Source organism: Chlamydotis macqueenii, chromosome 3, assembly GCF_036417535.1.
Source record: "Chlamydotis macqueenii isolate bChlMac1 chromosome 3, bChlMac1.mat, whole genome shotgun sequence".
Taxonomy (NCBI): Eukaryota; Metazoa; Chordata; class Aves; order Otidiformes; family Otididae; genus Chlamydotis; species Chlamydotis macqueenii.
In genome coordinates, this window is record NC_141558.1 from 87,824,048 (window position 1) to 87,850,604 (window position 26,557).

Sequence of the window (26,557 nt, forward strand, 5' to 3'; positions counted from 1 at the left end):
CCTCGCGAGAGTGTGAAGGCTCCACTACCTCCAATGTCACATCCGGGAGCTCCGCCGCTGGCGAGCGGCAGCAGCCAGCGCGGCGGGGCCCGGGCCGGGTACCATGTCCGCACCGGGGGCAGCGGCGGCTGCGGGCGGCGGCAGGAGCGGTGGCGCCGCTGACTGGGGCGGCTTCGAGGACAACATGCAGGTGGGGCCGGGCCGGGGATGGCGGCGGCAGCAGCGGTGGGGCCGAGCGGAGCGGGCGCTGACGCTGTCGCTGTCTGTCCCGGCGCAGGGTGGCGGCTCCGCCGTCATCGATATGGAGAACATGGACGACACGTCGGGCTCCAGCTTCGAAGACATGGGGGAGATGCACCAGCGCATGAAGGAGGAGGAGGAGGAGGAGGGCGAGGCAGGGGCCGCCGAGGAGGAGGACGGGGAGTTCCTGGGCATGAAAGGGCTGCGGGGGCAGCTGGGCCGGCAGGTTGCTGACCAGGTGAGCGCGGCCCCCTGCCGCCCCCAGCCCCGGGGATCCCCGCCCGGCTGCTGCCAGCTCCCTTCTCTCCGCAGATGTGGCAGGTGGGGAAGAGGCAAGCTTCCAGGGCCTTCAGCCTCTACGCCAACATCGACATCCTCCGGCCCTACTTCGACGTGGAGCCTGTCCAAGTGCGCGCCAGGTGGGCAGGGCAGGGCCCGGCCTGGGCCGTCTCCACCGGGGCGGGGTGGCGGGTTAGCGTGGCGGCTTCTTGCAGGCGAGAGCCTGGCTGAACCCCCAAAGCAAGCAAGCTGAGGTAGGCTGGCAGCAAGGCTCAGATACGGGGAAACACACTGCGCTTTGTTCCAGTGTCCTTAGTGAGGTCTGCCAGCTGGGCTGGCAGCCCAGTCACCCCGCAAGCCTCCTCAGGAAAAAAAAAAAAACAACAAAACGGGGCTTTGGAGCATCTTCAGCCTTTTACTGCTCAGCTGCATTATGTGGCTTCTGTTGGGTTTGTGACATAGCTGTGTCCAAAAAGGCAAAGTTTTGTGAGGCTGGATGAAGAAAGGTGCTTTTCCTTCCTGTTGTTCTGCCAATGATCTCATCTCTGAGTGGATCCCTAAACATTTTTTTTTAATCCCCCCCAGCAAAGTTAACCCACTGATGGTAAGGTTTTTCTCCTTTAGTTACCTTACCTTCCTTTAGAAGGAATGTCTGTTCCCCAAGGCCTATAACCACAGCAGAAAACACTGGTAATGGCTGTATGGGATCTTTTAATTTTGAAGCATTTTGTTAACCATCCTGTTGTCCTCCTTGCTCCTGATGTCATTCCTTGTTTTGCTGTGATGCAGACTGCTGGAGTCCATGATTCCTGTGAAGATGATTAATTTCCCACAGGTGAGTTCCCTTTTGCTGAATCAGACTCCATAGCCCAAGTGAACATCCCACAGGCACCTTGTAAAAGTAAAGTAGTCCATGTTATTAAGGACCTGAGTTTGTTAGTTTTTGTCTCCCTGAAAATGCTGGTAAACCCTTTCCTTTGGTTGTTCCAGACCCCAGTGTGCTACCTTTAGTGGTGGTACAGTTCTAGACCTCTAGATTTTACATATCGTAGACTCCTCATCGCACAACCTATTCTGCCTGGCTCCTGTCAGCAATGACCTTGCTGTTACTTCTTGGGTGATAAACTTCATCCAAGGTGCTTCTCACATCACTTAGGGTGGAGAGCCTGGTATTCAGGAGCACTAACCAAACCTTCCCTGATCTGTCTTCTCCTGTAGAAGATTGCAGGCGAGCTGTACGGACCCCTCATGCTGGTTTTCACACTGGTGGCCATCCTTTTGCATGGGATGAAGACCTCGGACACCATCATTGTATGTCGAATTTCAGTGATAAGTTTGGGTTTGACTGGGCTCTGGATTGCTGTAATAATACCAGAAAGGGAGAGGAAGACGCTTCCATGACTAAATAGCATATTGATGAAAAGCAGATTGATTTGAGGAAGAACCTGTTGGTTTGGGGATGGGAGGAAGGATGCATCAGAAAATCTTGGTGCTCTGCTGCTGGGAGAGCTGGGGTGTCAGTCATGTGGCACCCTGGGTGCTACTAGTCAGCTATTTTGTAATGCCTGGAAAGGCTCTGGGAACTCTCTGTGGTGGAATTTGGGTGCTAGCAGGTCACTCAGAGAACAGAATGCATCTTCAATTGGAAGGGACCCATAAGGATCATCAAGTCCAACTCCCTGCCCCCCCGCCACAGGAATACCTAAAACTAAACGTTGTCCAGATGCTCCTCCTCACTTCTTTGAGTCCTCCTCATCCTGACGCTGTCTCCACAGAGGGAAGGCACACTGATGGGCACAGCCATTGGCACCTGCTTTGGTTACTGGTTGGGCGTCTCCTCTTTCATCTATTTCCTGGCATATCTGTGCAATGCCCAAATCACGATGGTGCAGATGCTCTCACTCTTGGTATGTACAGATGGGGATGCCCCAAGGTGTGGGCTGGCTGCATGCTGTTCCAGCACAAGGGTGGCCTGTGAGCTCTTCCCAGAGAATGGGAAAAGTCCGTGTAAATCGGTGGTCCTAGGTAACTGCACTGGGACAATCTGGAATTCCAGGATGCTCTTCTGACCTGCCCCAGGTCACAGTGACAGCACAAAGAGGCAGTGCCTTTGTGCAGGTCTCCTGCTTTGCACTTCCTGATCTGAGAGCCTGGACATAAAAAAACCCAGGAAATTTCAGTCTCTCTGCAATCAGAGGCTTTTTCCTCTTTTTCCCAAGTTGTTGCAATCTCTGACATCTCTGTGAAAATCCTTCAGACAGATTATCTGAGTGTGAGCTGCTGTTAAAATTGTTGTGCTGCTGACTCTGGCATTGAATGAGTGGTTTGTGAAGCTTTGCCTTGGTGAAGCATTGCAGGAATAGGCCACTCATGCTCTTGATCAACAGCCCTTTGTGTGGGACTGACGCTTGTAACTTGGACATTTTTGTTTTGTCAGGGCTACGGTCTTTTTGGACACTGCATCACTCTCTTTGTCACATATAATATCCACTTCCACTCCCTCTTCTATATCTTCTGGTTGGGTGTTGGTGGACTCTCTACACTACGAATGGTAAGGGACAGGCAGCCTGGGGCCTTCCTCTTCTGGGCACAGAAAAAAAGGGAAGGAAGTGTTGTGTGCTTTCTTTTCCTTGAGCCAGACAGTTCATTTCACAGCCAGTCAGGCTGCTGTGAAGAGTAGCCCAATGCTCCTGGGTCATTTGGCCACTGGTATATGGAGGTGACACTTGGCTTAATATTGTCACATGTTCTAACAGCTGCAGGAGGTTTGCTCCCTTACAGCCCCTGCTGCTGTGGAGAGCCATGCCTGAGCATCCTGAACTCTTGACAATACTGGGCAAGGTTCACCTGCATGAAACAAAGTCAGATTACTCTGAATTTGGTGATGCAAACTGCAAAAAAGGCTTTGAGTGGTGTTTCCACTGGCCCTTGCTACTTGGCCTATCCTGTGTGCTCCTGACTGCAGTGCCAGAGCTCGGGTAGCAGCTACCTTGTCTCTAATCTCCACCTCTCTCCTAGGTTGCTGTGTTGGTGTCACGTACCGTGGGGCATACCCAGCGCCTCATCCTGTGTGGGACCCTTGCTGCTCTGCACATGCTTTTCCTCCTCTATCTGCACTTTGCTTATCACAAGGTGGTAGAAGGTAAGCAAGTGAGATATGAAGACATACCCTGTTAGATCTGGGGGAAGAGGAGCTGCTTTTTGTTTTCTCTGAGAAAGGATGGACAGTTTGGATCTGACCTGAGGGCATCTGTGCCAGTTTGCAAGCCAAGAGTGACCAGCACTAGCTTTGTCAGAGGAAGCTGTCGAAGCAGGGCAGCAGGTAGATGTGGGGTACTCTCTGTGCACTGAGTTTTAGTACTTACAGTACTGAAGACCTCAGTTGAGGCACGACACTTATTCTTTCCCCACAAGTGAAGTGTTACAGCAATAATTGTTCTTGCATGCAGATGTCCAGTCCCTTCCTGAATGTTGCTGAAGTCAGGTTGCTTTTCTCTTATCAGGAAATGAGTCATAAGTCTTTTTCCTTCTTTGTGTAACACCTTTTTTTATTGTGTTGTACAACACTGATAGCAGAAGCAATCTTCTACAGTCGGTGCCATTTACCAGGCTATATATTCATGTCCCTGCCCCCTTTTTTTTAAATTTCTTTCTGAGTTTAGACAGCCAGATTCATGGTATTACAACTAAACCTGCATAATTTGGGGTTACAGCACAGCATTACAAGACCTTTTAGATGAAAATACTATTCTTTCCTGGATCCATTCTTATGATAAAAATTCTGAGCCCTGATCTGCAACTTTTCAGCAGATGAAATAGAAAATTGTTTGAAGTGTATTTTATCCTTCAAGAATCTCCCAAGACTGATTCTTAAGAAGGTCATTGACAGGAACTGGAAGACACTTGCATCTGTACGCATGTTTCCTGCCAAGCAGGGGCTATGTTCACATTGCACTGACAAAAATTTCACATTGCACCCCCAGCTGCAGCTCCCTGTATCTCAGGATGACTAAGAGCAGAGTTCGTGCTGGGACGAGGTGAGGGGAGGATTTTATCAAGCTGCCTCAGCGAAGCAGTATCCCTGGCAATGTCAGCATTTGGGTCAAATGGCAGGCGACTGGATCTGGTACCCTTAAAGTGAAAGGACCTTTGTTCCCCTTGGGAACATGGAGTTTCACTGCCCCGAGGACAAGCTCTGATCTGTACCCTGTGGTCTCTGGATGGAGGTGTTTACTGCTGTTCATTTTTTAGGGCTAGATGTCTCCTCCCATCGCCTCCAAGTCCTTCACATGTCTTGGGCTCTGCCACCATCAGCCAGTACCTGGCCAGAAAGAAAAGCAAGAACAAACATGCCATTTGCATCTGAACTAACTCTTGCCACTCTCCCCTTTTTTTCTGTTCCCTGCAGGTATCCTGGACACATTGGAAGGACCCAACATGCCGCCCTTTCAGAGAGTTGCCAGAGACATTTCTGTTGTTTCCAGTGCTGTACTGAACACAACAGCCAAAGCTGTTGCATTGACCCTGTAGTTTCACAGACTTGGACTTGCTTCCTTCACTACTTTTGAGGCTGCATAGGGCCGTAATAACCTGCTGCCTCTTAGGAACTGGACAGAACAGCAGGAAGAAGACTTGGTTTTGTTTTCCTGGACCTGTCCTTTGGGTTGCAGTTTTGGGCAGCTGAGTGGACTGCACCTTAGTGACTCAGAAGAACTATGTTTCTGAGTTTTCAAACCCACCCAGGTCTGGGCTGTTTGAGCAGGGTGGTTCTGTTGGCTGCATGTGTAGCTGGGATTTCCCAGCGCAGTTTGACCCTTACCCCTCTTTCTGCTTGCTGATGTAACCCCAGGACTATCTGCCCTGTTCCTGTGCTGAAGAGGGAAGAATTAAATTGATGTTGGTGCTGAGTTATGTCTTGTATTTGAGCCTACTTGTGTAATGGGAGAGTGGTGCTGGGTCCCTATGCTTTTATCTGTGTTGTCCTAGACCCAAAGCAGGATTCTTTGCAATTTTCTGCTGTCCTTCTTCAAATGTTCTGTGATACATGGCCTGTCTTGGGCACCATTTCCGTAGCCCAAAAGGAACAGGAACTTTAGTTTCTCTGTTCAGGAACAGAACGGTGTTTAACCATATTCTCTACCTTGTCATGTTCCAGATTGATCGTGCTCTTTTCACTTGGTCCAAGCTTCCATCTCATTTCACCATCCCTTCTCCTGTGTTAGAAACATATCTGTCCATGTGTGTCTACAGCACCTAGTGTTCTTATCACCCTCTGCCCGTGTCGCTTTGTGGGACAGCAGTTCTGACTGCAGGGGCAGCTTGTTTGTGCATGGTCTTCTGTGGCTTTTTCTGTTGAAGAGGCCAGTTCACCTCAGCTCTCCCTCATGCAGCTTTTCATGTCTTCCAGCCATGGTGACTGTCACCCTACTGCTCTGAACCGGAGCAGTACCCTGCTCCCCCAGACACACAGTCTTCTGTGTACTGTCTGGCTTTTCAAGCTGAGTCTAGGCATTGTCTCTGAAAGGACTCGTGGAGCCTTGAGAGCCTCTGGCAAACTGTTCTCCAGCATTTTAATTAAACAAGGAGAAAAATGTGGAAGTGTGCAGTGGTAATAGAGTTGGGACATTTATCTCCGGCAGACTGATGCAGGAAAGCTCCAGTAAGGATGGGGAAGCAAAGCAGCCCAGCCTAGGCTTACTTGCACTGCAGAAACTCAAAATTGCATCATTCAGATGTAGCCTTCCCTCACTGTTCTAACTTTTACTGGTCCAAGAGTGGAAAGCTGTTAGCTGCTATCTGGCTTTCACCTCCTCTCTCTTCTCCCTGTAGCCCTGGATGACTGGGGGAGAGGAGCCTCTACTTAGAGAAGTTCACCCTTATGCTCAGGCTGGAAAAAAAAAAAGTTTCCCTGTCTTGGTGTACCCACAAGTTAGTTGTGCCCAAGGCAGACAGCGTGTTGGAACTGTACTCTTTGGCCCCTTGCTTGTATTAGTGGGAAAGGATGCAGCTGTAGTGGCATTCAGACTAATGCCAAGGTGCCACAAAAAAGATAGTGCCAGCTACTGTCATCAGGCTGGACATCTGCTTCAGTTAAAACAAAAAATCACTGGAAAGGACTTGAGCATTTTCAGTCACAGACCTACTTTCCACTGTTTGCTTATTCCAGAGTTCATAATTTCTTCCCCTTTCAAGAGCAAGAAGCTTGTCTGCTAACAAATGCATATATAATAGACATGTTCACTTGCTGTCTTCTGCCCCCCTTCCACTTTGGGAAGCTTATTTTGGCTGAAGAACACCACCCAGAGCAAGTTATTTGAGGGAATCAAATTAATTACTTGGGCTAGTGGTCTCCACATTTGTTTGGACCAATGGAACCACTTTAAGCTCCTAGAATTTCTGTTACTTTCAAACTTGACAAAATGGAAGTGTTAGTTTGTAATGCTGCATGACTCCATGGGAGGTTGGTTTCTTATTTGTGCTTCTTGCCCTGGCAGCCTAGAATGGGGCTGTTTCTCTTGGTGCAAAACTCTCCAAGCACAGGCAGGGGGGAAGGAAAGGAGAAAGAGACAATTGTCACTAGACTAAGTCCAGCCAAGAAGAAAAATTATTCTGTGCCAAACTCTTATCACTGCTGATGGACGCTGGTGGAGAAGAGCTGCGTCCCACACTTAGTCCCTCAGCTAAATCAGAGGGATGAAGCTGTGCCCTGTGTTTTCATGCAAAGCACAGGAGAGAGCAGTAAGCAAACTTCATGCTTCCCCTGCACAGCTTGTGTGTGTCATGTCAGCTGGGGACAAATGACCAGGGTGACAACCAACCTCCCTGCTGGAAGCTGTGGGGCTTGCTCTGCTCCAGTTCTTCAGCCCTGATTAATTCTGTGCAGCAGCAGCTGGAAGCTGAATTGTTCTGTGCTGCCAGAAATTCAGCACTCGGCTGAGAGCTTCACCATCTCCTTTTGCTGACAGAGAGGGAGGCACTTTTGCAGGGAAATGCATCTGTGCTGCAGTTCCAGGGAGCATGCTGAGCACGCAGCCTTAGTAAAGTCCTTGTGGGAGGGCACCTCGCAGTGCTTACTCAAGTCCTCTAGTTATCAGGACAAGCTTTACAGACCTATCATGCCAGACTATCTCTGCCTTTGTTTCCTGCTATGGCTCCTGCGGCAAATCTAAAATAATCCCCCCCCAGCCCTGCCCATCACCTTCCCCTTTTGAGCAAGGGTAGCTCTATGAGAACTATGTAAGCCCCATTTTATTACGGCTGAAATACACATAGAAAGCTGTCAGAATCAAAACAGGAGAGTAAAATGTATATTAAAGGATGCTACGACCTCCTCCTCTCCTATGCAGCACCTGGGAGTCCAATGCTTTTTACAGTCCGTCCTTGTTGCACTTATTGTCACTTTAGTTGTGTTTTGGGGTACAGGCAGGCTGTTTCTTCTCCAACTTGTTTTCCTTCCTGCATCTAGTCTCACTCTACCTGTTTCTCATCCACTGTTTTTCTCCGTTTATGTGTTAGGTCTTAATAGCATCGGTCTAGAGAGTCAACTCTCATTCTCTTTGCTCCCAGTAGGTAAATAATAAACTACCTTCCCCATACCTGCTGCGTAACTGCACGTGGCAAGGAAGCAATATCTAGTCCTTCACGAAACACCACTGCCAAATTCCCCTCTGCTTAGCCCTTAATTAGGTTTTGTGAGCCAAAGCTTAGAACCATTACCTCCTGCACCACTTTTCCCAATGTATTTGAACATAAAGCAAGGTAGGACACTTGTCCCCTCAATGTACTCATGTTCCTGACAACAGGCAGTGAAGATGCCAGCACTAGGGCATCTTCATCAATGCTTCAGGGCTGCTCCTGTCAGTTGAAGTGGGACATGTCCCAGGGGCTCTCCTCCAAGCGCTCTCTAATAATAACCTGTTTAACGAGGCATGGGTTAATTAGTGTCTGGAGGTAACTACGAGGTGAGACTGAGTGCAGTCTTCCAGTCGACCTATATTTCCTTGGTCACCCCCTGCCCACCACTCTTGAATCCAGCCTCTGCCGCTCACATCCCTGCAATACATAGGATCTTGTTCTCACCTGGACCATTTAATGTGCCCTTCAAGACTGGTCACTCCTTTTTTGAAAGCCATTACCTGTACCAGTATTGCACAGCTCGATGCTTGCAGCTGCTGCTCACGTCCCAGCGCAGATGAGATGCCAGTGGTCTGTTCTCAGTGCAGCTTGCAGGTGCAGTATCAAGCCCACCACCCGTGTGCAACAGGAAAACAGAGGAAGGTGTGTAGATAGCTCCAGAGAACAGCAATGGATTACTCAAACAGCATGGTGACACCTACGCTGTAAATTAGATCCTGCAGCCAAAGTCTTAAAGTTGACATCTGAGTCAGCTTCTTACCAGTCAGTTCCCCTTGTCTGGTTCAGGACCAAATGTGCAGCCTTCACTCAGGTGACTTGCTCCTCCATTTCAATGGAGACAAACTACTTCACATCCCCTACCACATCCTGTTTTCCCCCTCACTTTCCATCCCCCGGCCTGCAAATCAAGCAGAGGACCCTGGGTTTGTCCCCGACTTACCCACCAGACTGGAATTCACTTGAGCATTGCTTTATGCAGCAGCCAGATTAGTTACGTGCCGAAAGCTGCCTACTTAGGCGGTTTAACCTAATTTCCACATCAGTGGCTTCCTTTTTCAGCTCAGTGGAGCTGAAAAGGCAGGGGCCCTGCTTTCTATTTCTCTCCAAGCACAGGATTACCCAACTAGGGGGAGAGAGGGGACAAATCCCACTGATCCATACCTGCGAATTTGCAGGGGACAAGGTAAGGCCCTCATGCTTCGGGTCAGGCCGAGGGTGAAGGCCGAGTGCCAAGGGGACAAGGAAGCCTGCGGCACTTCCCAGCACCTCCACCTTTCACCAGCTGTCTCCCAGCACTGGCTCCACGAGCCGTGGGCCACGAGGAGCGGCTCATGCTGACCTCGCCATTAAGCCATGGGTCCAAGCTCAATGTCTAGCGCATTTAAGCATAAATGTTCCTGAAGCAGGCAGGAGGCCGCTGCTCCTCAGACCAGGAGGCACCCGAGTACCCAAATGGCTTTGGCCCCTTCCACAGGCCAGAGTGGGACAGGCAGGGAGAGCCCTTCAAGTGGGTTCTCCCACCCCCTCAGCAGTCGGGATGCAGCCCCCGCCGCCCTTGGCCCCGCCATCGCCTCGGGGCACCAGAGAGGAACCGGCGGGCGCCGTTGTCGCCCCTCACAGCCTTCGAGTGCTGCCGGGGCCCAAGATGGCGGCAGGGACCGCCGTGGTGGGACATGGGGGCGGGCGGACGGGGCCCGGAGTGGGTCCTTCCCCTCCCCGCCCTCCCCTTCGCGTGTCGAGGCAGCCCCGACCTGCGGGGGGGGGCCGAGGGCACGGCGGCGGCGGGCGGTAGGAGGGCCCGGGGCGGCCGGAGGGAGGAGGCGGGGCGGCCCGGCAGGTGCGGGTGGAGCGGGGCGGGGAGCGGCGGGGCTCCCCGCCCCCCTCCCGGCGATGCTGGCGCAGCGGGGCGGCGCGGCCCCGCGGAGCTCGGAGCCCAGCGCCGGTCCGGATTAGCCCCCGCCGATGGCTCCCCCGGGTCTCGCCGCCCGCGGAGGGGGGACAGCGGCCCCACCGGGTGGAGCGGGGCGGCCCGGCGGCTGCCGGTAAGGCTGCGCGGTGACGCCCCCGGGGCCACGGTGGGCCGGGCCGGGACTGCCAGGCAGCGGCGGCGGCAGCAACAGCAGCAGCGGCGGCGGCGTTGGCGCCCGCCCCGGCCCGCAGCGCGCAGCGCGGCTCCCCCCCAGCGCCCAGCCGCCGCGGCCGGATCGGCGGGCGGCGGCGGGCGGCGGCGGCTCCCCGAGCCGGGGGAAGATGCTGCCGGGGTCCATCCAGATCTCCGGGGAGACGCTGTCAGGGGCGGAGATCCGGGACATCTGCGAGAGCCTGCGGGAGAACTCGGTGCGGCTGCTGTCGCTGCGGGGCTGCCAGCTCTCCGAGCGGGACTTCGGGCACATCTGCCGGGGGGCGGCCGAGTCCCGCTCCCTGGCCCAGCTCAACCTCAACCTGGGCATCGTCTCCAACATCAACCGCGTCAAGCAGCTGGCCGAGGCCCTGAAGACAAACCGCTCCGTCCAGTCCCTCTTGTGAGTACAGCGGGGCGGGGGGGGCTGCGGGGGGTGCCCCTGGCCCCCTCCCGGCTCTTTCGGGGGCTCGCAGTTCCGGGCCAGCCCCTGAATTTTAAGTCTGGTCGGAGGAAAAAACGCCCTTGACGCTGCAGAAGATAACCCCTCGCCCTTCACCCGGCTGGGAGGAAGCCACGTCTGCCCCCCCCCCCCCAACGAAGCAGGGCCCTGGCTTTCCATCCCGGCCCCTCCAACCTGCGTTGCCCCCGTGGTTGGGGGCTGCCCCTGCCCCACTGGCATCCCCTGCACCCCCTGGTCCCAGCCGGGAGAGGAGGGCTGCCTGAGCGGCCAGGTGACCCTTGCAGCAGAGGCTTCCCAGCGCTTTTTCCCCACCTGCAGCTAGGATTTTTCATCTCCTCATTTCATCTGCTTCTCGCTCCTCTCTGGGTTAATTAGCCCCCAGGAGGAAGGCTGCTTAGTAATTTTCCCTTTTACCTGCACAGCCTCCATGGGAGTCCCCTGACAGATGCAGGCTTGGCCCTCCTCAACCCTGCTCTCTCCATCCACCCCTCGCTGGTGGCTCTGGATCTAGGAGACTGCATGCTGGGCGATGAAGGCATCAACCTTATCTGTGGGCTCCTGCCGCCTGACGGGGCCAAGTCCGGTAAGCGCCAGTGGCCATGCACTGCACGATGACCAGTGGAGCTTTCACGTAGAGCAGATGCATGCAGCAGTAAATCCTCAGCCCTGGAGGAGACAGGCTCTATAGTTTGGCTGGGCTGAGGAATTTCTTTCCTCAACTTAAGTAAAGTAGAAAAGCTGCGCAATAGAGGAGCAGTTCCCTTGGGCAGGCATGGGCTTTCTGCTATTGATCTGTCCTGCTGGCGGTTCAGAGCTCAGGGACCAACAGGTTGCTTCTAGTTCATGACAGAAGCATTTGAAACTGGAGGAGGGGACAGCTTGGATTTTGAATTTATTGTTTTGCATTTGTGTGTTGATAATGACCGTAGATAAATATATGGTGTGCCCCTACCTCAGCACCTGGCTGCGTTGTCAGTGCTTGGCAATTATCCCTGCTTGTGGGTGCACTCTGTGAGTGTGTAGTTGTGTGGCCATAGCCTTAGTGCCAAGACTCAGATCTTTGCAGAGGACGATCTTTGGTGGTCAGGGGCCAGTAGGCCAGTTAAGCTGAGAGCTGGAATGCGCTGTGGTAGCACCACTGCTCTCTCCTGACTCTCAAAGTGCTTTCCACCTCTCCCCAGTACCTTTTCCTCTGTGTGCTCGCATTGCCACTGATGCTATTATTTCTGCTGGCCACCCCTCCCAGGTTCAGGCTTCAGAGCCTACTGTCCCTGTTATCCTCTTTCCAACCTGTCACCTTGTGCCACCTCCTTCTCCTGGTCAGTCACCTCACACATCCTTTACTTGTTTCCATTGTGTTTGCTATTTAGGATAAGGAGGACACAGCTTGGGAGAGCAGAGAAATGGGGCAATCACAGCATGGGCAAATGAAGGGCTACCACTGACGGCAGTGAAGTATTTCACTGATCAGTGAAATACGTGATGACAGTTGTCAGAGCAAACCAAACCCTTTAGTCCATTGGAGTACAGGGGACACGGCTCAAAGCTGTCCTGGTTAGCTGAACTAGTTCCTCTGAGACCTTAAGGCTCTGGTTTGGCTTCTCTCTCTTCTCCAGGCCTCAAAGAGCTAACGCTGAGTGCCAACCCAGGCGTCACAAGCAAAGGCTGGGGACGCCTAGCCATCGCCGTGGCTCACAGCTCACAGCTCCGTGTACTGAACCTGGACTACAACCCCCTAGGTAAGCTGGGGGGGGGGCAAGGAAGAGGAGCAGGGGGTGCTGCACTCTGGTGCCTCAGTGTTTGTGTGATTTGTGCTGGTGGGTGGCTGGGGCTTAAGCTCTAGGAGGGCAGCAGATCTTCACTAGCAGGATGGGGCAGCTTCTTGCAGAGGTGCCTTCTGATCCCCGGCAGCGAGTTCACCCTGCCAGGTGCCCTCAGCTGTAGGGAAAGCCAGCCTGGCTGCTTTGCTTGTGTGAGGTGGACCTGAGCCCTGCAGGGAGATGCAGAAAGGAGGTTGTGCTTTGCTTGCTCCACCGCCTTTGTCGTCATGTTTGACCCTCCATGTCTCCCCTGTTCCTGAAGCCCTGGGCGCTGATGCTGGCTTGTTGGCAGATGCAGTATGTCCCTGTGCTCCCTCCTTCTTCTTCCCGATGGAGCAGGGAGGAGGAGGAGGAAAGCCTGGCACTCGTTGCCATAGAAACCAACTCTCTCCTGCTCTGCTACAAGGTGGTGAGGAGGAGACCAGGCCATGCCTCCCTGAGCATCAGCAGGGCACTGCCCTCCTCAACCCATCTGGAAATGGAGCCTGCCCCAAACCCTTATCTGTCTGACCAGGTGCCTCATCTTGGCAGGAAAGGCCTCAGAGTGTTACCCTGACAGCAACCTGTCTTTTTTTTTTTTTTTTTTTCCAGGCATCACAGTTGTATGGTATCTTGGCATTCGCGGGGGAATGTCAGGAGAACACACTGGAGTCTTGTCTCTTCACCAGCATCAATCTTTAGTGCTCCTGGTCCTTCTGCGTCCACCCCTAAAAGTCTGCCCCCTTTCCAGGAAGGCAGTTCATCAGCTGGTGCAGGATCCTCCCCCTAGGCTGGGGTATTCAGCTCCTTAGTCTGCATCTGGGATATCTCACAAGGACTGTTAAAGGCCCTTGCCTCCTTGAGTAGGAAGGAGATTTGGGAAGACGTGTTTCTTTGGGGAATAAAAAACCAATTTCACTGTGTTCCCCCTGATAATCAGTGGCTGCTCCCATAGCCACAAAATGGTGCACCTCTATCTTGTCTCTGTTCTCAGTAAACAGCTTTCCCCACCCCTCCAAGGTAACTGAGAGTTGGAGGTTGTCTGATGGCAGAAATACTCAGAGGATGTTTCCATGACAGCCCCAGGCCCACGAAGGCATGTGGTACTACGTGAGGGAAGGCAGGCACTGCTGACAGCCCTGGTTTGCTTCTCCCACAGGTGACCAGGTAGCAGGGATGCTTGCGGTTGCTGTGGCCTCTAGCCGAACCCTTGAAGTTCTGGACTTGGAGGGAACAGGACTTACCAACCAGTCAGCCCAGGTATGGGAGCCTACAGTTACTCTACAGCATTGCTGATGTCTCAAGAGCATAGGTCTTGGCTATCTATAGAGGCCATAGGACCTGCCTCCATCCCTGTCTCTCGAGTCCACGTGCACCTCCTTCCCTCCCTGCATTTGGCCACAGGAGGAAGGCTCATAAGCCACAGCTCTGACCTAGGGCTCCTGGATCTCCCGAAAGTCAGCAGGGAGAAACACACAGATCTATTTGTAATTCGGTTTTCTTGGAAGAAGTAAGGGGTTGGATTTGTGACTGAGGATCAGAGCTAAAGCTCTGTGGGCAGGTAGGGGCCAAGGCTTTGTAGCGCAGGCTCTCCTCTCAGAGCCCCAGCTCCCAGGGGAAAGAGGGGACTAGCCTGCATGTGTGGGAGCAACAGGGTCTAGAGCAGTCCCTTCCTCTAGAGGGAAGCCAGGGAAGCCAGGAAATCCAGGCTCAGCTCTTCCCACAGAAAGATGTGTGGCCCTCAGCCTCTCAGAAAGCTTGGCAAAGGGAGGTCAAAGCCAAGGGAAGGCAGAGGTAAGAGGAGGGCCGGAGTTTGCAGGGAGATAAGAGCTTTAAACCTCTTACTCCCCAGCCTAGCTGCTGTTTGTGCTGCTTGTCAGCCTGTTTATTTCTCTGTCCACCCAGACCTTGCTGGACATGGTAGAGAATTACCCCACAGCCCTACGGACACTCATCCTGGCAGAGAACAACATTAGTCCCGAGCTGCAGCAGCAGATCTCTGACCTGCTCTCAGAGGGTGAGGAAGAGGAGGAGACGGAGGCTCGCGAAGTCACAGCCAGGGAGAAGAACCCTTGGATCTGCCAGACCAGTAAGAGCTCTGGGACCTGGCCCGCGGGCAGGGGCTGACAGGCAGGAATAGGGGTGCCTGGGGTGTTTCCAGCGCCACTGGTCTCTTACAGTGGGGTTGGTGAATGGGGTCTGTCCTTCCTCCCTGTGATCTGGAATCCAGACAGCCTCCAGGCGTGACCTTCATGTTGAATAGCGCTTGGGCTGAGCTGTGCTTGGAAGGGCAGCCTCCAAGGACAATGCTGCTGCTGTGAAGAGTGGAAATGGTACCTCAGAGGCGTTTTCCCCCGATGTTGCAGGAATGAAATCTTCGTGCAGTCTTAAAACTCAAGGGCAGGAGCATTAAAGGTCTCAGGGGCCTTTGCCGTATCATTCCTCACTGCTTCCAGCACCTCCCTGCAATCCACACAGCATCAGATATTCCTATCTCTGTCCCAAATGTGTGAGGGGTTAGCCAGGTGCCACAGCCTGTCTGTGCAGCGGCTTGTAACAGTACACAACAGTGTTGTGTATTGTAACACAACAGTGTTGTGTATTGTTGGTATATTTGATATTGTATATTGTCATGCTTATCTCGTGATCCTGCTCCTTGCGGGGTTTGGTAGCTTTTTTTTTTTAACCTGTATTTGTCCTTTCCTCCTCCCAAATCTCATATCAGAACAGCAGCAAACACACACAACCCCTCCATGAGCCTCAAAACATCTGGATCCTCATTTATTAGAGCCATAAAAATCCTTTACTGAGAGCTCCAAGCTTTGGATCCAGTTTCGAGAAACTGATCCCCAAAACAGAGATTCCACACAGCAGTTTTGAATGTGTAGGACTCTGGATGGGAAACATGTGGGCACAGGGAAAAACTTTTTTTTTTTTTTTTCTATTTAAAAAGGCTTCTGGATGGGAAATTCATACCCTGCTGAGTTTCTTACTTGCTATGCATGCCCATCCTGATTCACTTGGTGTGGGGAGAGGCACAGCGTTCCTGGCTCACGCTCTGTGCCGCCGCAGCGCCAGCAAACTGCCATCACCTTCCTGAGGCAGGCAGGGAAGGGCTGCACAAGCCCTCCATTCACGCAGTGCAGAAAGTCAGGATTTCCAGGCCTCCACTGTCACAAAATGGCTGCTTGCCTGCTGTGTTCCCTGCTTTTGGGGAGGCAACGTCACCACCCTACGTGCGTTAGGTTGGCTCCCAGCCTGCCAGCCCAGCCCGCCTGGACACTGTCTGTAGCTGAGAAGGCACTTGGTGAGTGCAGATTTAAAGGTTTATGCAGGGCTGGGTAACGGCACAGCTGGGCGAGCACAACCAATGTCACCTGCAAGTGTATGTAGGGAGGATTCAGAGCTGATGTTCCTCTTGACAGCCAAGATAACAAATGCAGATGCCCCCCTCTGCTCTTGCTGCTGTCTCTGCCTTCCCTCCTCCCCAAACATCGACTCTGTTCTGCTGCGTGGCCAGAGTAGACCTAGTTACTACTTAATCTCACAATCCTCTCAGCAGTTTGCTTCCCACCCCCTAGCACTCTTAATTCCTCATCCTCACCTCTGGATCTGGCGTACAGCCCCATGCTCTCCGACAGCCCAATTGGCTCATGGTTTTCTCCCTCTCTCACCACAGATTCCAGCTCCCAGATGGTCCTGATGACGTCAGGTCTTGGTGACAGCCTCTTAGCAGAAACAGAAATGTAGCTGGGCTACCCTGCCTGTGAAGAGCACCATGGCCGCTGAGGAAGCGTGCGTCCACCAGCCCCACTGCCTCGGGTCCGCTGCCCCAGCCACCTTGTGATACATTTCACATCCCGTTGATGCCTCCCTCGGCTCTCTGAGCACCGGAGCCCGGTCAGAGCAAATTTCCACACGCGTCTCTGTGTTGTCACGCGCCCCGTCAGCCGCTTGTGATTGTCCGGTCGCTGCATGTGTAGCTCACGCTGCCCTGCCTCCCCCCGCACCACCGCGCCCGGCTGTGCCCGGAGGGCGCAGGCTGTATTTATTCAGATGCGTATAAGAGATGTTGTTTCTATCGCTGGTACCGCAGTGTCGCCACGAGGGTTCTGTAAAGGTCACGGACGTGACACCATCGCGGCGTGAGCCTCCGTCCCTCCGCGCCCGGTGAGCGCCGCCGCGCCGGCAGGGGGCAGCAGCATCTCGCCCGGCTCGCGGACTCTCCCCGTCCTGGCGGGAGCGGGTTCGCCGCGCCGCTCGCCCGGCCCTGGAGGTCGGTCGATCGTAGCCCAAATGGCTGTTTCCCCACCCCGGGCCTTCCCTCTGCCCAGGAGGGAGGGGGCTGGGCTGGAGCCCAGCTGCAGGGAGTCTGGCACCAGGCGTGCACCCTCTGGTGAAGGCTTCAGCCCGCACCGGCACTGTGGGTTTCACTGCTCGGCCAAGCCAGGCAAGGCAGATCGTCTTTCAAGGCTCTGATTAGGCTGGAAGATTAAATTGTGGCAGCAGCTGTTACTCAAGGGAACACAGAATAAAATCATTAACTATAAGGACAAAGAAACAAGAAACTCTTCCTGCATTATGCTTTGCATATACCTAGGTCAGAAGGGCACAGGCAGTGTAACCTGGAAGATGGAGGACATTTCACCACAGACCTCTGCAGCACTGTTCCACACGAAAAGGAAACGCTTCCACGTGTCCACCTCAGCATCCTACAGGAACTCAGTCTCATGCTTGGAGAGCTTCCTATGCGGGGTATGTCCTGTCAACCCCAGTCCTCCCTCAACACACAAAGAAAAAACCACAAAATTATGACACTAGCATTTTAAAACTCTTAATGAACTCTAGAGAGGAGGTATGTTACGTGCTCCCACAGAACTCTGATTCTGAAATGGAGAACTGATACTCTCACACCACTGTGAGAGCTAAAGTTTCAAGAAAATCAATGAATATTGAAAGAATTAGCTACACCTCATCCTAGATCAGCACACGGAGGTCTTTGCCAAGGGACAGATCAGGCAGAAGGACAAAAAGCAAAATCCTTGAAATGGAGTAGGCAGAATTTTCTCTGTAACACTGAGCCTGCTTACAGCACAACAGGCTTCACCGCAGAGATTTTGACAAACAAGCCTGGCCTTTACAGCCACAGGATTTAACCAGGCAACTCTGGGAAACATTAAAAAACAATCTGCCATTTTTTTAAGCTACTGTCAGCTTCTGGGTCAAAAGTGACACAAGTGCTGCTGTGAATGACAGACCAAGCCTGCAGACCAGAATCTGAGTTGACCATCTGCATTCAGAGCCAGGGAACAGTTTCCAGAGACTGGATACGATTACAGATGTACAACACTGCTCATCCCACACATTGCTTTGTACCTGGGATTGTGCCTCTTCTCCAACACAGATGGCTTGATTTGCACAAACACCTTGAACCAGGCTGTTGCCCAAGTGGGCACTGAGGATGATCAGTGAATTCACAGCTGCCTGAAAAGCTTACAGGGCACAGGCTTGCTCTCCCTTGGAGAGCTAGCTGGTGGCACATGCAGTTCAGCAAACTTGGGACATCGTACCCTGAGAAGCTCTGCTCCCTCACATATTCAGGATCGGTTCAGCCCAGGTCTTAACCAACAGCGAAAGCCATCACCACCTACTTTTAAAATAGTTTATTTCTGGTCTTAAAATATACATCAGTTTGAAAATTTCAGAAAAAAAACCATGTTAGTTACAGATTAACAGTCTTGAGTTGGGACACTGAAAGTGGGGTCAGCTCAAGGCCCCAGGGCCAATAGTGCCAGAGGTGAGCGGCAGTGCAGAGGGCAGGCACTGTGCCCACAGACAGAGGGCTCTGCTCCTCCTGAGGCCACTGCTCCGCCGGCAGCCTAATGCTGCAAAGTGTCTGGTGAGGCGTTGGGCATCCCTTTGCCACCCCTCCATTTCTCCACTGTTTTGCATTTAAGTCTACTGTGACCAAAAGCAGAGGGAGGTTGGCTCTGCCCAGCACCATCAGCACCAGCTGCTTCAGCAAGAGTAGCTTTTATCCCCTAGATCAGCATGCCAGGATTCAGGGGGGACGGGGCTGAGCCCTGAGGGGCAATGCCTCCCTCACTGCCCACAGGCAGGCCACAAGCAGAGCCAGAGCAGCTCACTCAGTGAGCACCCAACCCCAAGTGATGTCCATGAGGCAGCCACTGCAGGTGCAAGCCCTCACCCATCCTGCAGAACAGAAGAAATGCAGCAGTGGAGCAGCTGATGAGAGCAAACACAAGGATGCCACCACCACGTTCAGGACAGGGGAGATGAACACTCTGCAGGCTCACAGGAGGTTCCCGCTCTCAGCACCAGCCTGTTTGCACAGGTTATCAAGTGCAATACTGTAGTGAAATACTGAGTGCTGGAGCATGGCATCCAGCTCCACAACTGTTAAGAGGTGGGAAACGAGGCGAGCGTGTAGGCAGCAGCTCCAGCCAGGGTACACAAACCAAGCTACACAGCCCCCAGAGAGGCCTGCAGCTCCCTTTCACAGGCCCAGGAGCCTCCAGGCTGGAGCCGAAGCCCTGGCTGGCCCCAGCTGCAAGCTGCAGGCCCTGTGCAGAGACAAGGGTTGGGGAGGGGAGCAGTGCCCCCAGGCAGCTCTTGGCTGCACATCTTGCTGTAAGTGTATGAATGGGAGCTCCCTCCTGGACAGAGGGCTGCTCTCCTACAGCCCAGCAAAGAGCCCTCATTGAGTACGGTGGGAGGACAACACAAACCCAACTCCAAAAAAAAAAAAAAAAAAAAAAAAAAAGACAGCAGGCTGAGGACAGCCAGCAGGGTGTGAGGGGGCACGGCCCAGGGAACCCGGCTATGCTCTACCTTGCACCCTTGGGGGAGCCAAGAAACACCAGACAGATGAGGGCACAGGACAAAACTAAAACAGGACACCTGGGCTTTGTAAGCCCTCAAAAATATACCTACATCTACAGACCTTTCCCCTTCCCTCCCCCCCTCAACAAGACACCAAGCACACAAGACTGCGAAGAAGTCACACGATATCACACTACACTAGGAAAAACGCACAGAGAGGCCCTAGCTAGAAGGGGAGGCCCTGGAGAGGTGCCAGAGCCAACCTGGAGCCCCCTGGAGACGGGGGCATGCGAGGAGACCCTGGCAAAGGGCTCCTGCTGAGCCGTGAGGTAGTGCGTCTGCAGGGAGCAGCTCCTCGGCACCCCTGCTAGCCCTGCACTGAGCAAGTTCTGCCCAGAAAAGCCCACTAGCGTCCTTCACACCTTGCTCACCCAGAGCCGAACCTTGTTCTCGAGTCTGGAGGGGTTTCTGCAGGGCTGGAGGCCAGGATCAGAGGGAAGTGCAGCTCTGAGAGCTGAGCCTCCTTAACACACCCTCAACGCAGGCATTGGACCAGCTGCCAAGCTACGTCTGTTTATGTAGGGCGGGGGGGAAGAAAAAACAATACACCCCAAAACCAAAGGCTTGGAAAGAAGAAAGAAGCCCACCCAAGAGCAAAGCATCAGCACCGTTCAAACAAAACAGCACAGAGAGCGGGGGAAGAGGTGTGAGGGAGGAGACACACAAACACAAACCCCAGAGCCTAGCAGGCGGTGCCTGCCCGAACCACCTTGGCAGACAGCACCCATGCCCCACGCCACAGCACCAGCATCCATGCGTTGCCTCAGCGGGGGCCGGGTGCTGAGCCCCACACAGGAGCCAAACAATGGGGACCTGCAGAGGCAGATTCTGGAGAACCACCCAGATGGCAGCCGAGGAAAACAAAACCCAGCAGGAAAACGAGACACCAGCAATCCAAGCACATCCCCAGGGGCCCCACAGCCGTCCGCCGGGTGAGTCCTCGTGCCCCACTGACAGCCCCTGAGGGCTCCCAGGGAATGAGACACCACCACGCAGGCACTCTGCCCTGTTGGCACAAGTTAAAAGAGAGCAGAGCAGCTGCGGGCAACCAGCATGGGAGCACCCAGGGCCTCAGGTACCTGAGTGGGAAGGGGGAAGGAAGATGCGAGCATAAAGAGGCACAGGCACCAGGACGAGGGGTACCAAGAACGAGCTCCGGTACAGGCACCAGTGTGAGGCTGTGAAGAGAGCTGCGAGTGTGCCAGGGCAGTGGGCGTGCTTCTGCACACTGTGTGTGCACACTGTGGGTCTGAGGTGCCGGGGAAGGGGGACCTCAGCTCTTTCCAGGTAGCAAAAGAAGAGAATAAATATAAAATTTCAGAGCAGAGCCCCCTCAGGAGGAGGGTACCAAGGAAGGTTTCTCCCTCAGAAGGTGGACAGATGGAGGCAGCCCACAGCTCTGCAGCGTGTGGCTGCTTCTTGCCCTGCCTCAGCTGAGAAGGTTGCCCTGCTCCTGGGCTTGTGTCAGACTGTCTTTGCGATGTAAGTGGTGGACCCCCATCCTCTTGGGGCTGCGGTGTGGCCGACTGAAGGGAGGCTTGACCCTGCCTTCTCCACTTTCCTCTTGGGCACCTCCTTGGTTGCTCTCCTTGCTTCCCTGGAGCAACATTTCTCTCTCCTCAGCTGGGCTCTCAGGCAAGCCAAGGTCTACATAGTCCTTGTGCTTCTCTGGTGAGGGGCTTCCAGGCTCAGCAGTGCCTCCACCACTTTCCTGCAACAGCTTCTGGGCTTCATCCTGGGAGAAATCTGTACCATAATCTGAGGAGAAATGGCTCCTGCGGGCTCTGGACTCAGTGCTGTCTGTGTCCACGCTTGAGTCCCGGCTCACGGTCCAGCTGCAGCTCTGCACAGACTCCTCACCATCTGAGTAAGCTGAGGCTGCCCTACCTAGCTCCTGCATGGAGCGGCTGAACCTCTTCTGGAGCTCAGGGGCTGTGTCACGGCTGAAGGCCGTGCGGTTCATCAGCACCCGCTCCGAGGTCGGGGGTGCCTTGTCCACAAACATACGCTGCCAGTTGGCCAGCAGGTCCTCCTCGGAGCTGGCAGAGCTGGCGAAGGCGCTCGGGATTTGGGGAGGGCTGCTGAATGGGCTGCTCTGGGAAGAGCCGTGAGCCCTGGCTGCTTTGGGGGACTGTTGACAGGAACAGCTGGAGGCTGAACGGCGCCCTTCTGAAGCAGGGCTGTTGGGGAGCGTTCTGTGCCTGTCACAGCTCTCATCTTCGCTCTGTACCAGGCTGAGGGAGATGGCCTGGCGTGTAGCATATGTACAGTTGGGCAGGGGACTGTTCTTTGGGATCCTTACCTTGTCCTCAGAGAACTCAATCACTTTGCGCCCAGGGTATATAGGATGGGGAGGTGAGGGTGTAGGGTATGGGCTTAGCTTCTCAAAGGCAGGCATCTCCTCTGATACACTTTCCACACTGGTCTGTGGCTTGCAGCCACCATTCTGCTGTTTCCCCGCATCTCCTCCCTCCTTCCCCATCTGCCCTGCGCTGCTGCAGGCATCAGGAGGGGCTCCACTCATGTCCACATGCACAAAGACATCCTCAGCCATGGGACAGCTGCCACTGCTAGACTTGGCTGAATTCAGAACCAGAGATTCTGGTTTCTCCAAGACTCTGGCAATGACTGAGGTGGGAACAACATCAGATGGAGCCAAGGTGTGGGTTGCCTCTTGACCAGGGCCTGAGGACTCCTGAGTGCTGTGCAAATGCTTGTTGACCATGTCCTGCAGCTCATAGGGAAGCTAGGGAGAAGGAAAAGGACATTAGAAGGGAGCTGCCATGCAAGCCATTAAGTTCCAAATAATCTGCCCTTTCCAACCAACCTTCACATGTACTTTGTAATCCTTATCTGGACCCTAACATCCACATATGTTGCGGAAGGCATTTCTTTCAAAGCAAACCTGCCCCATGTGAGGGACTAACAAGGCGCGCTAGCTGTCATGCCAGTCATGTTTCTAGGCCATGGTTCACAGGCCCCATTTTGCAAAGAGAACAAGAAAAGACAGCACACGGGCTCAGTCCCCCATGCCTGTGAGCACAGAGACAAGGCCCAGCCACTGCATGCTAGGAACGGGTCTATTGATCTGTGGAAAATCAGCTGGTGGTTGCACTGAAGTGACTCAACAGCCCCCAGTGCTGGGATCTGTCAGTGCTCCCCAAATGTGGTAATTGTAGCCGTGCCACCTTGGCAGTCCGCCCACAGACCAGAATCGATGCCTTCCCTTGTTCCCATCAACTCTACCACCTCATCCCACTTCCTCACTCTATTTCAGAGGCAAACATGGGGTTTATTACTAAAGCTGCCGGACTGGGATCTCAACAGGGGGTAAGCACTGCTCCTTGTCATGCAAATTGGCACTATGCTTTCCCCATCACCCTGCCAGCTGCCCTCACCTTGGTCACCACATCCATGCAGAGCATGAAGCGGACAGCAGAGCTCCACAAGCCACTCAGTGGCACAGCAAGTTCTGTCTCAAGGAAACTGTCTCCAAAGCTGGGGATGCAGTGCATACTGCATGACAACACCTGGCTGTGAGGCAGACTGCACAGCTGCTCAGCACCAACCCCCCTCCAATGGTAGCTATGCCTGACGCAGCACTCTGGGGGGCAAAATTCAAAGCTCCAGGGATGGGAGACAGCTGGGAGATAGGTCAAGGTTACCCCAGCAGTAACTGATACACTGACCTCAAGAGTGCTAATTTGAGACACAATGGGGGAGGGTGACATTGGTCACCTGCTAAGTTAAAAAAAACAAGCACGTGGTTTTGCCGAGAGGAACATAAGAGAGGATGGAGACTAGGGGTACGGCAAAGAGAGACCTGGGGTGAGGGCCTGAATTACACTTCCAACCAAACAAGTGATGCTACTAATGTGAAAGGCCTAAACTCTGTCTTTGCTCGTCCGGAGGGCAGGATGAGCTGAAGAGACCCCACAAGGGGGAGTATAAGCTGGTACCAACTTCTCCATTCAGGGTGTCTTATAGGCCTCCTGAATGGCTGCCTCCCACATTTCTCCTGAGAGTAAGAAGTTAAGTGGGGCCAGACTACTGCTGCTTGACTCCTTATCAGGCAGCATGGCCCTTCCATGTGGCCAGGTGAGAAAGGTAAGAGGACAGAGCAGGGTAAAAGAGAGGTCTGTCCTCTTGCCAGCTCCCATCAGGCACCCAGAGCAGGCTATCAAATTCAAGGTTATTGTGCTTTTTATAACAGCTTCTGGCTGAGCTATGAAATGGAGCTGGCATGAAAGAGGAGCTGGCAGAGGCTCTGTGCTGCCTTCTCAGTGGGAGTGGGAACAGGAGCCCCCCCACACCTCTTATATGAGGCTGAAGGATGAGACACCAACAGCCCTACAGAGAAAGCTGGAGAAAGCAAGATGCAGGCAGAAACCACGAGCCCTTCTTCCCCATCTCAGCAGGGCTGCTACTCACATCAGCAAACTTGTGGTTCCTGAAGTGGGACTTGTTACACTTGAGCAGCTGTACTGCAAGGTTACAGTCCTGTCGATAGCGTTCCTGCAAGAAAGGGCACAGGTGTGCAACACTGTCAGACTGGCCTGATCTCTTACCAGAAAAGGCACCACCTGACCAGGTGCTGCTTGGATAGAAGCAGGAGGAGGCATGTGATTGAATTGCTTATGAGGGGACCTGCCATTCCCTCCTCTCCACACCCTTGTGTATTTTCTTACAACTCAGCCGAGGTGTCCCTTTCAACTCCAGCCCTTGCTCCAGGCATATACTGTCAGTGTATCAACCCCCTCTCCCTCTGGGGATTTTAATGATCTCCAAAAGTCCCACCAGATTTGCTATCCCATTTCAGAGCTCCCAGCCATGCCTGAAGACACAGCCTGATGTCAGGCATCTTGCAGACAGATAGACTGGAGGAAGCTGAGAGCAGTTCATAGAAACAAGCATTGGGTCCAGGAACTCCCATATTAATGGTGCAGAAAAGGCATTACCATCCTCCCAGCTCTAGAGTAAGCAACTCCTCCATTGGTACAGCCTGGACTCAGGCTTCACTGACTTGAAGATCAGTTCTTCCTTGCTCCACCCCTCAGACCCTCTTCTGTTTTTCTGTCCCTGCTGTTGTGTGCAGCTCTCACGTTTTCAAATACACTGAAGTCATTCACATGCTCCTTTACACTAATGACTTTGAACAAGTCACGCACTTCCACAGCCATTTGCAGACTGACACTTACATTGAGTTCCTCCAGCTTATTGATGGTGGTTTTGGCATCAAGCAATTTATTAGTGAGCTCTACAATCTCCCAGTCCAGCGTCTTCCGGTCCATCTCTGCTTTTTTAATCTGGGATGCAAGAACACCAGGTGTAAATCTCCCCAGTACAGAAGAACTTGGCTTCACCACCCACCTCAGCCCAAGCATAGCACAATGACATGTTCAGCTGGGACAGAAAAACTTCCACACAGACAAGGAGGACAGTCTGTCTCTTTACCAAGGGAGGTACACCAAAGGCCAAACAGCCAGCCACTCTGCTAGTTACAGAGACAACAGGCGGAGTTTGAACCTCCTTAATGCAGTATCTCTTCTTGCAGCACAATCATGTTTCCTCTCTAACCTGGTTCACAAGGTGCCTGGTGGAAAGCTCATGGTTTTCAGCAATCAATCCCATCCTGCCACTGGCAGCAAAGACCTCTGAGCTTGTGATACCCAGCCATCTTCTCTGGGGCATCAGAACAAGAATACTGCCCATAAAGCTCCAGCAGTCAATGCTAAATGGACAAAAGGTTTGTTTGTCAGGGAGAGGGCACCATCTGGAAAGAGTTTAAGCCTTGCTCTAGTAAGAAAAAGGACTTGCGTACCTTCATCTGGAGCTCAGTTAATGTCCTCCCTAAAGCAAGCAATCTTGCCTCTTTAGACTCCCTAACAGTTCAGGTACAGGGCTGATAGACACCCAGATGTAACGTCAGAGAGTGGCAACAGCTCAGAACAACCAAGCCATCCCCTTCTCAAGAAGTTCTTCCAATACTGTCCACGGATGCTCTGAGGCTGTGACCACCAGGGCCCAGCTGTGCGTCAGGCGTACAGCACAGTGACACACAAGGAGGCAGGGGAGGACAATGCTTCCCACATATGCAGTCTCTTCAGGCACCAGCACAATGAATATTAACCCAAGAAATTAAAGTGCTAGAACCAAAAAAATCTCATCCTGGACTATATGGAGGCAATCAGCATCTCAGCTGTTTGACTTGCCTACTCACAGCCCAGAAGGAGAAGGAAAGGGAGCAAACGAGGCCCACAGCCATCCACATCTCGTGCAGTGCCACAGCTTATGGGCACCACTTCCTAGCACGCCATGCTCCAGCTGGCTCAGAGTCAAATGCTCTTAAAATGGAGCACTGCAAGCTAGGACCTGCTGCATCTGCGGGCAGCTGCTGGATACCAGGTGAGTCCTTGGCTGGACGAGGGCTGGGGCCTCTCCATCTGGGACTGACAGTATGTGGGACTGACAATGAAACCAACAGGCCGAGACACGTAAAGAGGAAAAAGAAAAAACACACAAACGAAAAGACGCAACTGCAAAAATCCAGCTTTGGCTGAGAGAGGCCTGAGAGGTGAGTGCACCCAGCGTGTGCCAGCGGCAGCATGGGGAGGAGAGAAAGAGAGAGAGAGAGAGAGGGAGGGAGAGAAAAGAAACAGCCATGAGTGTTATGAATGCACACAACAGACATACACGCACATTGGCTCTGCTCTGACTGCCCCCATCCTCCCAGAATGGCAACCCCAAGACTGGCTGACACATCCCTGGCATTTTGAGAGGGACTGAAGCAACATGACGGAACAGCATGCAGTTATGTTGTGGGGAACCAAAGCTCACGTGCATGACCACGTAGGGGCTCAGTAAATCAAGAAACCAGTTCATGACACCAGCTGGAATGGGGAGTAGATGGTCAAGGCCAGAATCTCACCCCTCACCCACCTCCACATCTGCTGGGTAAAGCCAGGGCCCCTTCCCTCATCTGCTCCTAATACACAGGTCTCTTCCACCTCCTCTCTAGTGATTTAACAGGGCACTTACCAGGGCATGCAGCTTCTCCTCCAAATCTTGGTTGGTTCTCTGGGAAGCAGTGTAGCTGTTCTGCAACCTACAGAAGATATA

At 53.3% G+C, this 26,557-nt stretch overlaps 3 protein-coding genes across 6 annotated transcripts in view; 2 read left to right on the top strand and 1 right to left on the bottom strand.

Annotated features, from left to right (window-relative positions):
- The first annotated feature begins 42 nt into the window (after nucleotides 1-42).
- YIPF3 (Yip1 domain family member 3) lies at nucleotides 43-5,426 on the top strand. The gene is made up of 9 exons (XM_086745371.1): nucleotides 43-190; nucleotides 278-478; nucleotides 553-659; nucleotides 1,309-1,354; nucleotides 1,738-1,830; nucleotides 2,295-2,426; nucleotides 2,957-3,070; nucleotides 3,538-3,661; nucleotides 4,928-5,426. Exons 1-9 carry the CDS (start codon nucleotides 104-106, stop codon nucleotides 5,047-5,049), a joined length of 1,026 nt encoding a protein of 341 aa, XP_086601497.1. The 5' UTR covers nucleotides 43-103; the 3' UTR covers nucleotides 5,050-5,426.
- A 4,896-nt stretch (nucleotides 5,427-10,322) lies between these two features.
- LRRC73 (leucine rich repeat containing 73) lies at nucleotides 10,323-16,625 on the top strand. The gene is made up of 6 exons (XM_086745726.1): nucleotides 10,323-10,676; nucleotides 11,159-11,319; nucleotides 12,353-12,475; nucleotides 13,695-13,795; nucleotides 14,441-14,624; nucleotides 16,215-16,625. The coding sequence occupies exons 1-6, from the start codon at nucleotides 10,405-10,407 to the stop codon at nucleotides 16,283-16,285; spliced, it is 912 nt and encodes a 303-aa protein (XP_086601852.1). The 5' UTR covers nucleotides 10,323-10,404; the 3' UTR covers nucleotides 16,286-16,625.
- A 1,558-nt stretch (nucleotides 16,626-18,183) lies between these two features.
- Nucleotides 18,184-26,557, bottom strand: part of TJAP1 (tight junction associated protein 1) — a 40,178-nt gene continuing 31,804 nt past the window's right edge. For 3 of the 4 annotated variants that reach the window (XM_086744524.1, XM_086744521.1, XM_086744523.1), the window contains 5 exons: nucleotides 26,477-26,543; nucleotides 25,976-26,005; nucleotides 24,637-24,744; nucleotides 23,870-23,953; nucleotides 18,184-22,184 (listed from right to left, as the gene is read on the bottom strand). In XM_086744524.1, coding sequence (XP_086600650.1) covers nucleotides 20,868-22,184; nucleotides 23,870-23,953; nucleotides 24,637-24,744; nucleotides 25,976-26,005; nucleotides 26,477-26,543 — 1,606 coding nt within the window. In that variant the 3' untranslated portion in view covers nucleotides 18,184-20,867. The remainder of the gene's footprint in view (nucleotides 22,185-23,869; nucleotides 23,954-24,636; nucleotides 24,745-25,975; nucleotides 26,006-26,476; nucleotides 26,544-26,557) is intronic. The other variant, XM_086744522.1, reaches the window with a different exon arrangement.